The sequence below is a fragment of the Pelecanus crispus genome, chromosome 10 (genome assembly GCF_030463565.1).
Source record: "Pelecanus crispus isolate bPelCri1 chromosome 10, bPelCri1.pri, whole genome shotgun sequence".
NCBI lineage: Eukaryota > Metazoa > Chordata > Aves > Pelecaniformes > Pelecanidae > Pelecanus > Pelecanus crispus.
In genome coordinates this window covers 42,460,195-42,472,604 of record NC_134652.1, presented here as the reverse complement: position 1 = coordinate 42,472,604, position 12,410 = coordinate 42,460,195, and the positions used below count along the sequence as shown (strand labels likewise).

The following is a 12,410-nucleotide window of genomic DNA, read 5'->3' as shown; positions in this document are numbered from 1 at the left end:
AAAGACAAACTCTTTTTCTTCCCCAAAGAATGGCAAGTCACCGTTCACTGCTTTAAAAAGCCATGCACTAAAACATTTTTACTCCCCAAGCAATGCCTCTTAGAGACTGTTCTTAAAATGCTGGTTAGTACGGGCTGGCAGGTGAGGTGAGGGCGGTTCAGCAAACTGCCCCGGACGTTCCACGGCTGCTCTCAAGTTTGTCATTCGTCTGTTGGTGTTGGTTGAACAGAGCTTGGGGAAGAGGAAAAAAAAAAAAGAACCAAACCAAAACCCACATTGCTTAAGGTAACAAAACTGTGATTTCTCATTGCTTCAAGCCTTCCTTTCGTCATTCAACATGGAAGAGACCGTAGTCTTTTCTTCCACTAGGGCAGTACCTAAAGCGGTCACCAACACTTTTTTTTTTAATTCGGTTGTTCTCTCTTACCTTACGTAAATTCTACAATTTTTAGCTTTTAATTATTTTCATGCGTCAAGTAACTCCTCTGCTCACTTTAGGAAAAAAAACCCACAGTGTTTCTATAATAGCAAACCCAGATGCTGTTTATTCTAAACGCGTTCATGGGGGCAATAGGGGGATTTCTTTTTGTGCTTGTTAACTACGCAGGATTGGCTTTTCTAAAAGCATTTATCGATGCCTCGGAGCAACCGAGAGAAAAAGCAGCGCCCCAAAGTACGACTCCTAACAGCACGCTGTTGGTTGTATTCTTTTACTTGCAGGAAAGCGGCGGGACTCGCCTGCAGCCACGGTTACCTTTTTTGGGGGCTTACAAAACCGTGCATAGGAATGGAGATGAACGTCTGACATTGTGTAAAAGGGAGAAAACTCAGGTGAGTAGAGATGTTACAGGGTGGGTTTTTTTTATTTTTAATGATTACAGCTTAGTGATCAAAAAATATGCTCTGCTACCCCCTTTCTTTGATGAATCGGTTTTTATCAGATACTGCTCTAGCGTACCAGCTACTTTGAATAAATGAGCAGTACAGACATGAGGCGGAACTATTTCCCATTTTTCTTTTTATTTGTTTTCTTAAGTACTGGCTGGACTTTGTTTCACATCTGCCAAAAGCACAGGCAAAATGCAGGAAGGTGCAGGGCTAAGGATAAACAGTTACGTAGGTCCCGCTGCTAACAGGCTCAGCAGAAATTTAACAACGCATTTTCCAGCAAAGATTTTGAAGTGTCTTCTGAAAGTATGCAGTTTCTCAAACTATTGTACCTTAAACTGCATTCTCAGCATGCCAGAGGTATTTCTAACATGTTAACAGTTGGTTTCATCTACGTTTTGGCTCAATTTTCAAGATTTTATTGAGGCAGAAAATCCAATTAACTAAAATTGGAATTTTTTTTCCTTGGTAAAAGACTTCAGGCTTGACCCCTAAATCAGTAAAAGCATCATCATTCAGAAAATGTTTAGGTAGAGTCTGGCGCGGCTCCCTTTGATTCTTGTCCTCGTGCTAGCGGAACATTTAGACCTTTTACTAACGGTCCTGCTGTTGAAGAGAAAGGGCTTAGGCAAGCGCACCCCCCGCAGCCTCTCCCCGCCCTGCTCCGCTCTTCCTGTGCCGGCGGGCCGCGGGGACGGCAGTTATTGCTCCCGCAGGAATCCGACGAGCAGAATTCAAGTTCTACAGCGGCCGCAGTCTCATCTCCCTCGGAGGTTTCAACTCTGTCTCCATGTAAGGACGACGCGGCACAAACTAAGGTCCCTGAAAGTCACTGAGTTTGTTCTTCCAGCGCGGGCACCGCTGACTTTGAGGACGCTTTTCCTGTGCGGGTGGCATCAATCAGAACTGCTCCGGCCCTGGCTCCGTGGGAAGCGCAGCGCTGGAGCGAGCAGCACCGGAGCCTTCCCAGCGCTTCCTCGCTCACGAGTGCCAGCGACCGCCGTGGCCGGCGGCAGCCTCCGCAAGGTGAGCGACACCGAACCATCCCGAGCGGGCGCCGGCTCCGGCACCGTGTGCCCACGGTCGCCCTGTGACTAACGGCGTGTCACTGCTGCGGCCTGCATTCGGCGTCCGCAGCGGAAAAAAACACTCGCCAAAGGAAAAGCATCTAAAAGAGATTTAGGGTTATAAATAGGCCATCTGTTTCCTCACAAAACCTTGAGGACGAGGGGGGAGAGCATTCTGTGAGGACTGTGTGTTACCTTATCACCTGAAGTCTCATAACCAATTTGAAATTCCAGTGTCCTAAGGCACAATTACTTTGATTAATGAAGATGGTAACATTCCCATCCCCACTGCCCCAGGAACAGATGTAAGAGTTGACTACCAAGACGGAATAAAAGCAGCATCTGTTTATGTGGACAAATGTTAAAGGAAAAAAAAAAAAAATGGAGGGAAGAGGGGCTGTTGTCATTGTCAGGCTGCTCTGATGCAGGCACGTGTTTGACACAACGCTGCTGAAGCATCTCATCTACGCGTATGCGACTGCACGCTCACATTTTCAAGGTTAAGAGCCAAATCCCCCCCAGAGGCTGAGAAGGAAGACAGTTTAAAAATTGGGGCTTTCGTAGAAGTGGAAAACCAGGCTAAAACGTGATCGTAACCTGTTCCCCAGGGAAACACAAACCACGCCCGCACTTCTCGAGAGTAGTGGTCAGGCACTCTAGGAAAGCAAGGAGTCGAATGTCTGGAAATTGGGGAATACGCACTGGTTTAATTCGGCCTTCCTCAGAAGGGAGCCCTCCAGGACATCACCCCGCCCTTAGCAGACGGGCGGTTGCGAGGAGGACTCAGCGAACAATCACTGGCTTGCCAGGCCGGTCAGCGGGGCGATGGTGAAGGGAACACCACACACAACACCACTGTTCGTTGTGGCCCTCATCTGTATTTTGTCCTTTTTTTTTTTTTTTTTGGGGGGGGGGGGGGGTAACACTCATAGACCTAATATATTCTGTTCATAAAACCTTAAGGGGATATTTTAAGGGAACTAAAAGCATGTTTGTTTTGTCCACAGATGAAACACCGGTGTAGCTGAAGACTGAACCTGTAGTGGAGTGTTAGTCAACTGTAAACTGTAGGAGACGTGTGCATTTTACACAGACTGAATACAGAGGAGACAAAGGACGAGTCTGCATCATTCCAACTCTGATAAAGTGCACGGCCTTCGGAATTCCTGTCCCCGCTCGTGGAGCCATTTATTGGATACTGCAAAGACATAAAGGTATTTGATCACTGCACCTGGTTAGCTCCTGCTTCCATTTAAGCTCAAGATATGCTATCGGCCAGCTTTCAGTTAAGCGCAGGATTATCTTCATTTCCTAAAGTAGTTTAATACACACACACACGTGAAGTTGGTCTAATAAATCCAAGAGGGAAGAAACCTTCCCGGTAGCTATGAAACTACAAAGGAGCTATATAGTATTACAAGCATTTTATGTATATATAATAAAATGTGCCACTCTCTATATATAACATAATATATATGTAGAGAGAGAGAAGAGATGAAGTAGATACAGCTCTAAAGTAGATTTCTGACCCAATTTCTGGCTGCTTTTTATTCCACTGGAGGGAAAAGACAACCACGACAACCCACCACCAAAGCCCCAGAACTCCAGGCAGCGAGAATCAACGCGAGGGGTACGTACTTACCCCATTTGTTTCCAACTAGTACTGGGCAGGCTGCATGCCGCGTGCTGTAATCGCCTTCTCCGCTCGGGAAGAGATTGTACCAGAATACAGCTGTTCCCTGGAAATCGCAGTGGAAACCCTCAGCGTTTTGCTCTGCGCGACACGCGCTTTCACACCAGCTTACTTAAAGGTAAGGCAAAGGTACCTGTGTTTGTGTTTCGGACGTTCCTTTTAAACTGACGGCTCTTTTCCGTATTCTAACATTTGCTTTCCTGAGGAATGAGTCTCCCTGGACTCATTCTGTGTCTATATATACTTGAATGTTAATTTTTTTTTTTTAAACCCAAAGCCAGTTTCATTCAACTCCTCTGACCAGTTTTAGAAAACAAGATAATTTACTCAAAATGAGCAGCAGGCCAGCAAAGGAGGGACCTTTATTTGTGACCCTTCTGAGGGAAAAAAATGTAACAGGAACACACAATTTCAGGGAGAATTCCCTACAGATGCCTCAAGACTAAACCTACTTACAGATTTGAGTATTTTCAAAATGTTTTTTGAAATATTGGCATGTTTTGCAAAGTCTATGCATCGGAAGCAGTGAAGTCCAAGAGGTAACTATGCCTTAAGACGCAGAACATCGGGGGCCCTTGGAATCAGCAGTACTCCTCCGGTCGCTTATTTAATGGGAAGCACCTCTGCGCTCCCATGAACAGCGCTCTACTCTTCTTTTATATAAACTCATTTTAAAGCTGCTTTTTAAACGTTTCTACATGTGTTGTATTTTTGAGTGGGTGGAGAGAGGAGTGGTTGCACTGGATAAAAAACCCTGCTTACCTTTTTAGGCCAAACGCTGGCTCCTACTTCAGGAAAGACGGTAGCTCCCCCTGCTGACACGTCGCTCATCTGAAAAGGTGGGGAAAGGCCCAGGTAAGTTGCAAGCCGATACGTTCCCAAGCGTCACGTTTTAGTAAAACAGAATTAGGTTACCGAACAACTTAATTTCCGCCTGCCAATTAGTGAGCAAAGGCTGCGTGATTAACAGCCTTAAAAAAAAAGGCTGAAACCCACCCACTTTGTTCAAAGCGCAACAGGCCAGCCTGGCACTGAGTGGTACACGCGCAAACGTTTTGGCAATTGGCAAATAGCGACGCAGACACAAAAACGAATAGGCGGTCAAATAATTTAAGCTGATGCTCAGCTTTGGGTGGGGACCTCCTTAAGAACACACGGAAGGACCATTACTTATGGGTAAGAAGATACCCCGTATGTATTACCTACCGCTAAGTTAGTGGCTGCCTTCATTTGCAAGTCACTTCAGTAAAAAAAAAAACCCAAAATGAAATCATTCAACGGTACAGAATATGCAGTGATAGCTATTTTTGGCACTAGCGCATGGCAGAAATATATCACTTACATAAAACAACCACGTAGCAATTCTGTTGCCTGTTCCCAATTCCTTAAAAGCATCTGGCTCATCTTTCTGTGAATAAAAGCAAGCAGATTTAATAAGCATTTCATTTTGATTATTGAGGAGCCAATGACATACAGCTGCGGAGGCAGCGGCAGACAAACTCATGCAGAAAAATTAGTTCAACCCCTCTATTTGGAAGGAGGGGAGAGTGCAGTATGAGTGTATCTATTAATTTAAATAAACCAGGCATTTTGAAATTCTGGAGGACACAGAAGGCATAAGCCCAAATTGCTGGTGGGGAGGAACAGCTGTACTGTCTGAAAATGAGTACATCAGTCCTCGTCAGAGCCACAAACTTCATTGGTTAATTACATGAACTTATCCCCTCTTGTCCTTGGCCAAGATGAGCAACGGCGAGGGCAGCTCTTCAGCGCCAGGCTCCCCGAGCGTCGCGCTACAGCGGAGCTCTGCCGCAGGGGTGGCTCCGAGCGTGCCCCGAGGGCGGCTGCCGGCCCCGCTCCCTTGGGGGTGGTTCTGCCTTTGCGGCCCTCGCCCCGGAGCCACGGCTGCCGCGCTGGGCAGGCTGCTGCTCGAGCTAGCTGGCCTTCCGCGTTCTGCGCTCCTCCCTGGCACACAGGCGTTTTTAGAGCGCCATTAAAAAAATCCAACGAGTGCTCCATCCGGCAGCACGCGATCCCAGCCGCGAGGCAGCTGCGGCAGCCGTAAGGCGCGTCGCTGCCTGAATGCATGGGAACGCGCGTGGCATGGCTGCGACGCTGCCAGCCCAGTGCTCTCTTCAAAGGGGAGGCTCCTCCCTGCTGTGCTCCAGCACCTCTGCACCTGACATCGCTCCTCCGTCACAGCTGGGAAGGAGGGAGGAAGCGGAGCATGGGAGCTTGTAACAGGCTAACAACCTAGCCCAGAGCCCCATCTGGGCAACTACAGGCATTTTATCACTTGACTTGAAAAAAAGAAAAAAACACATTTTGATGGGTTATGAGACTTTGGTCACACCTCACAGCCCAGCCCCTGTAAACTGCTACCTGTGTGTGCTATAATTTCAGTAATCATTACTCCAGAAATTAACCCATGCATTTCCTAACAAAAACCATTAATCATTTGCAATGCTTTTTTTTTTGAGCACATGTGCTTGCAGAGCAGAGATTCTGATTAATAGTCGGTGGCTTGGATTCACAGCATAAGGTTAATCTGAAGGTGTTAAATCACACATAAGTATGCCCAATAAATAACCAACTGAATTCAGTGGCATTATTTCCAGCAGTCTGCAATTTAAGCTGCAATAGAAATAGGTTGGGAATTTAAATCAAATAAGAAAAATAAGGGTGGTGAGATGAGAAGACCTCAGTAGGCTTTTTCCAGTTTCAGGACTGCACTCGCAATCAGCACGTAAAACTACAGTAACAGAGCACTTATATTTTCAAAATTTCTTCAACAGTATGCAAGACACCTGCGCCTCAGCTCTGGGGAAAGAAGTTCTCCCTCCGCATCACAAACCTACACGGTAAGCTGCAATGCGAGTTTTCCTACGCTGCCCACGAAGCCTTTCTCGTGGAGAGGGCAGTAAGCTCTCACCCACGCACCGCAGACACAGCTACGGTAGCTTCAGTGCCTGGATGCACGTTAGCCGATGCCACCATCATCTGCTGCACGTGTCAGAGCACAGGATAGACACCGCGTTTTTAGACACTTTAGCTGTAAAACCTTCAGCGATTTTTAAACAAAATGGCTTTCCGTGGCCAGTTACCCCAGCCAGCTAGAATATCTGTAAACATTTCTTCAGCTTTAGAATAAAGCTAATGGCCTTTGCTCTGTTAAGAGCTATCAGTCATCTCCTTAGAATAATTCTTTTTTAATTACAATTTTTGAATGTTGCTCTGTAATGCCTAAAACGTTTGTCGGTTCAGCTGGTGGTTTAGAGGGCTTTCTCCACTAACATGGATTAGAAAAGTTCAAGAGCTACAAAATTTAATACACATTGAAGAATACAAATTGTGCCACAGCCAAGAGGCCCAGGCTTCACCAGGTGACTATCTCTCCTCCATCTCTTTACTTGCCCGTGCAAAGTCAAAGTGGGGTTCATACTGTCCTCCCACTCCATAATTTGCCACCTGAAAAAGAGAAACACAGTGCCTTGTGAAGAAGAAAGAGGTGGAGACAGAAAACAGGACTTACCCTTCCAAAATCAAAATGAGGCTCATACTGGCCTCCTACTCCGTAGTTGGCTACCTACAGTGAAAGGAGAAGCACAAAATCTAGTAAAGCAGTATTTTATCCAGGCAAGATACTGTCATCTACAGCCTTTCAATAGCTGAAGTTTAAAAATCAAGCCATAGGAAATGGGAGGTGTCTGCCAGCTGAGCCACACCGTATGCAGCAGAGTCCTGCTGGGTTTATGCACAGATAGCTCTGGCTGTGCCCAGACTCCGCCTCAGCGCAGACCCCGACTCTGAGCGTTAGGGTCTCAGCCCCCCCGTTAGGGTCTCAGCCCCCCGGTCTGTCTTTGCAGTCCTCGCCTGGACACCAGCTCCCGGCAAAGTCGCAGCTGAACCTTCCCTGCCCCAGGGTCGGCTTTCCTTGAAAGCTCTTCTGTCCGTCCCCAGCCCAGCGGTAAAGACACTGTCCTGTTTCTGAGTGCCTGCCACTCTCTGCTCTAATGACTCTCAGGTCACAGAACCTGCCCATGAAACTTCTGAAACTCCTGAAGACCTGGACCCAGCCCCATGCTCCAAGGAGCCCCAAGATGTTCAGCTACGAGAGCACCAGCACATCCAAGACTGGCACCGCAAGATGCAGTGTACTCTGGGTCAGGACTCTGGTACTTCCCAGCATAGAAAAGTATTTTTCCTCTACAGAAACTTTACAGGCTATATTCTCTTCAAAATAGGTCGTGGCACTTTTACATCATTCAAGTTTAAATCGCTTTTTGATCTCTATGTCAATAAAGAGGATCCACTCTCCTTTTTGCTGACTGGATTCCCCCCCCCCCCCCCCCCTTGTATGTGTTCATAACCTCAATTTTCAACCATGTGCTTGGGCATTTTATCATCACAAGTCTTGCTGGAGTGGCACAACAGCTTTCAGGAACCACCTTCTAGGTGTCCTGCTTTCTAGGTATTACCACTTGCTCAGAGTTGGGTGGAGTCAAGCAAATGAATATAGTAAGTACTTCTAAAATAAAATTTACTCAAGTTACATGTACAGTCAGTCCTTCCCATGTTACAGAGGCACCAGACACACTGCTGGCCGCCTAGGACCAAGGACAGGATGGCAAAGCTAAAGACCGAGTCTCTCCCCCTTCCTTAAGTATCAGTCAAGCTAAAGTTTCACTGTTGCCACAGCAGTTTGACCCTGTAGCAATGAAACTCAGTTCTTTTAGTATAAATAAAAAGGAATTACATGTCCACTTCAACAACCGTCAGGAGTTTCAGTTATTACTGTTTCCCTCCAGCAACAGAAAGCCATTTCACACTAAAGCAAGTGCTGCTCTGCAAAGCCAACTTTTGTTTCCTTCTTCCCTGTAAAAAGCCCACTCATTCTTCCCACAGCCCCCAAATTAGCTGCCCCTGGGCTGAATGGGCTTTTGTGGCCACCCGAGCGAGCACGGCGCTGCACACAAAGCCATCCCAAGGGGGGTGCCCGTTGACGTTCACCATCCTACATGTCCTAACAGTTTACCTGTAGTTCCTCTGCTGTGGAGACATCAAGTCCTGTTAGGTCCTGTATCCTTGTGTTAATGCGAGATACCACAGGGCTTTCGTATCCAGACAACCACGCACTAAGTGGGGGGAAATAAAAAATTAAAATTAATAAAACAGGGTAGTAATAGGCAGCAAGCTAGCAGTACAAAGCAACATTTGGAATGCCTTCCAATTTGAGATTTTTTTTTTTTTTTTTCTCATCATACTTCTCAAGACTTTGGTAGGATGATCAGAAGTAGTTCCAGGGCATTATGAAGGCTTGCATTTAATAACCATGGTTTCTAGAAAGAACACAACAGTGGTTTAAGGAAGCTCTAAAAGCTACAGGCCTTAATTTCCATACTGGACTACCAAATGACCAAAGAATATGGTCCACACAGTGAAATCTGCGTCAAGCTGTTTTCCAAAACGGGCACAGACCGCTTTTGCTCTTACCCATTCCAAACAGCTAATTTAACCCCCCACACACACATTTGATGTCTTTTGAAGCCACACCTGGGAAAGGACCAGGCAAGTTACTTCCTTTAGCGTACGCAGAGTCTATGCGATTAATTCAGCTCTTCCACGTCACACATGCTGTGAGCTGTCCTTTCACATTACTCACCTGTGCAATGGAACTAAAAAGCATTAGGAAAACAAATAATGCGTAAAACTATGCATGACCATTTTCCCTGTTCAACAATTTCTACCAAAACAGCCTATTACAAAGTTGGTATTTAACATGTGTTTCAGGCACACAGTAATTTTTTTAAGAGCGGGAGAACCAACCCAATTTTTTTTTTTTTTTTTTTTTTTAATGTAAGTGTGAAAGGTCAGCCTCACATCAAAAAGGTATCTTCAAAATGCTTCCTAGTGTAAATTAGACCTGTTCAGCTAGAAGTACTGCATTTAAAGTAACTGGCAAACTAGTCAGCAGAGAAAGGTACGAACAGGTAGAGAAGCAGTTCTGCACGAGAATCGCTGCCTTCGCCCAGTGTCGCGTTTTCTACTCTAACTGGTTGCTCGTTCTTGCAAACTGCGTGACCGGGAGGCAGCCAGGTCACCCCAAAGCAGCCCCATCCCCGGAACAGCGGTGGCTGGCAGAACCGGGCACAGGCTTAGTACAGCTGCAGCTCTGCGCATCCCTGCTGGACCCTCGCCAGCCGGGAACACAGCCGGATGCTTACATGGAAACAAACACACACACATTTTTCATCTCTTTACAAGATAAAGATTTTGGAAAAAAAAAAAAAAAACAACCAATTTCATCTAACCCCTGTCTCTTTTTTTTTTTTTTTTTTAAAAAAACCCCACACATCTGCTCACATGCTGCTTGTTTTTCTTGCTGCTTTACTGCTCCCATTCTAGCCCCTGGTCCTCTTCGCTCCTTACCTTGGCAGCCCCCTGCTAGTCACTGATAATACTGATGATTTGGGCCGCGTGTTTTCCCCCTTCTGCAGGACACTGGAGACAGCTCTTCCTACCTTCCTTCTAGCACCTGACTCCGCCTTTTGGGCTCACCAGCTGTTCCTGCTGCTTTTACAGGACTCTTGGACAGAAATACCTAGGCCCAGAGCCTAGCTGGCGGGTGCAGCATCGTATTTCTATGCAAATGAACTTGCACATCTATACTAAATTAAAGAAAATTACCTTAATAAAAAAAAATTGTATTTATAAAAAAAAAAACAAAACAGAAAAAAAACACACAAACCAACACCAAAACACTTTGCATGGGAGGAACAGTAGCATGACACGTGACACAAGGCACTGACACAGGTTACAGAATCTCTACGAGCATTTTCTTTTTTTTTGAACTGACAAATGAACTATACAGATAAAAGAAATAAATAAGGTTTTTCAAGACAGACTTGCACAAACACATACCAAGAGTCATCCACTTCTGAACAATGTTAGTAGAAGGAAGTGTTACAATGCAACCTTCTTTAAGGTGGTAGGAGAACACAAAGGCTACTTATATGAAGCATTCCCCCAACCCCCCCCCCAAAAAAAAAGAAAGAAAGAAAACAAAAAAAGCAGCTATGCAGCCACATGCTACGCAGCCATGTCGAACAGGTAACACGCGCAAGCAATCCTAACCTCATGCTTGAAACACAAGAAAAGCCCCAACACAGCCATCACCCTCAGTGTAGGCTTTAGCTACCTCTGTCCAGTCTACACATAAAGGCTTTAAGGGGAAAAAAAAAAAAACCAAAAAAAACCCCCCAAACCAACCCAAAGACAGAAAAAAAGCAAGCATTCTCACTATATTGGTTATTTAGAATTGCAACGAATGCTTTCAACAGGGAGAAATGCTACATCCTTTCATGAAGGGAGAGACTATATGTATTTCAGAAAGAAAATTAATTGCCCAAGGATACAAAGAAAGTCTATGGAAGGTGGAGGAAATGGGGAACTAAAACCGTATTTCAAGTGCCAGCCCATCTGCTGGTTGCTGAGCAAAACTTAGGGGGAGGCATGCAGTGCCGAATAGCTTCATGTGAAGAGTCACAGCGCGATTTAACCCTGTAAGCATCATGAAATCTGCTTCTGTGAGGGCAGAGCGCTCCAGAGGGCCTGCAGAACCCTCACCGACCGGCCAGCGTCAGGAGGTCGCCCTGCCTGCTGCGTTCAGGCTGCGCAGCAAGGGCCTTCTGTCACCGCAGGCTTTGCCTAGCAGCCTTCACAGAACCTGACGCTCGGTCCTGCGCTGTCCTCTTGGCGCTAGTCTCAGCCTGGGTCCTTTGCTGCCATCAAAGTAAGTGTGGGCCTACTTCAAGACCGCTTATAGCAGGGATTCCTTCATACAAAGGAATCTTTTCTTCCCCTGCTCTTGTCTAGACAGAAAAAAAAAAAAAAAAGACTCCCTTCACCTATGTGATGCGGAATTAAGAGCCTTAAATCATGCTCAGCACAGTCCAAGGTTCAGCATGATTCAGTAAATGCACACAGCTCTATTCTTCAATGTACGTTCGTTAATTTAAGTTGCTCATCCTACAAGTTAACTCGCCCAAACAGCATTCTGTCATACTTTTGACCAGCTGACGCCTCTGAGGCCACTATGGGCAGAAAACATCGGTAACAAAAAAAGGGACGAGCTTCCTTTGGAAGTCCTAAGCATGGCAGTTTAATACGTGGGTGACTTGACTTACACAGGAGGATTTGGTATTTCCTTGATAACTACCACACCAAACCCCCAAATTCCCTGACTACAAAGGCATAGTATTTCGGTGTGCCGCTTGGCTTTGTAAAAAGACACCCACAAACTAAGCTAATGCATTACAGAAATTGAAAGAATTTCATTAGCATGCTGAATTCATGCTGGGGGATCGCTTTTCTTTTTCCTCACCCCAAGATCTGGCTTTTAACAACTTGTACAGTCATTACAAACAGCTAGCAGTAATTACATTTACTCCTCCTCCTGATAATTCTGTAACAGGAATCTTATTAGAGATTTTTGAATAGCACAATACTGATACGTAGAAATCATTTTAGACTAAGCAGTATATATATTAGGGAAAAAAACCCAGACAACTGTCCAGAGCTCCGTGACGTACAAGGGCTTAGACGCCCAAAAGCTCCTCTCCTCCAACTGCACCAGACATTACAACGGCTATGGCCTTAGTCTCAGCTACACCAGCGCTGCCCCAGAGCACCTACACACTGCTTTTCTAACAGTCATCGGTCACATGGAATACTGGCATTGACATTTAAAAACTTTCTAAAAT

General features: G+C 45.8%; 1 protein-coding gene across 2 annotated transcripts in view; it reads right to left on the bottom strand.

Moving 5' to 3' along the window:
* Window positions 1-2,142: 2,142 nt before the first annotated feature.
* The window catches only part of P4HA1 (prolyl 4-hydroxylase subunit alpha 1), a 35,599-nt gene continuing 25,331 nt past the window's right edge, over window positions 2,143-12,410 (bottom strand). The window contains exons 10-15 of one of the 2 annotated variants that reach the window (XM_075717283.1): window positions 8,684-8,783; window positions 7,181-7,234; window positions 4,991-5,056; window positions 4,411-4,479; window positions 3,598-3,694; window positions 2,143-3,153 (exon numbers count right to left, since the gene is read on the bottom strand). In XM_075717283.1, the coding sequence (XP_075573398.1) occupies window positions 3,083-3,153; window positions 3,598-3,694; window positions 4,411-4,479; window positions 4,991-5,056; window positions 7,181-7,234; window positions 8,684-8,783 (457 nt within the window). In that variant the 3' untranslated portion in view covers window positions 2,143-3,082. Of the gene's footprint in view, window positions 3,154-3,597; window positions 3,695-4,410; window positions 4,480-4,990; window positions 5,057-7,058; window positions 7,117-7,180; window positions 7,235-8,683; window positions 8,784-12,410 lie in introns of both variants that reach the window. The other variant, XM_075717284.1, reaches the window with a different exon arrangement.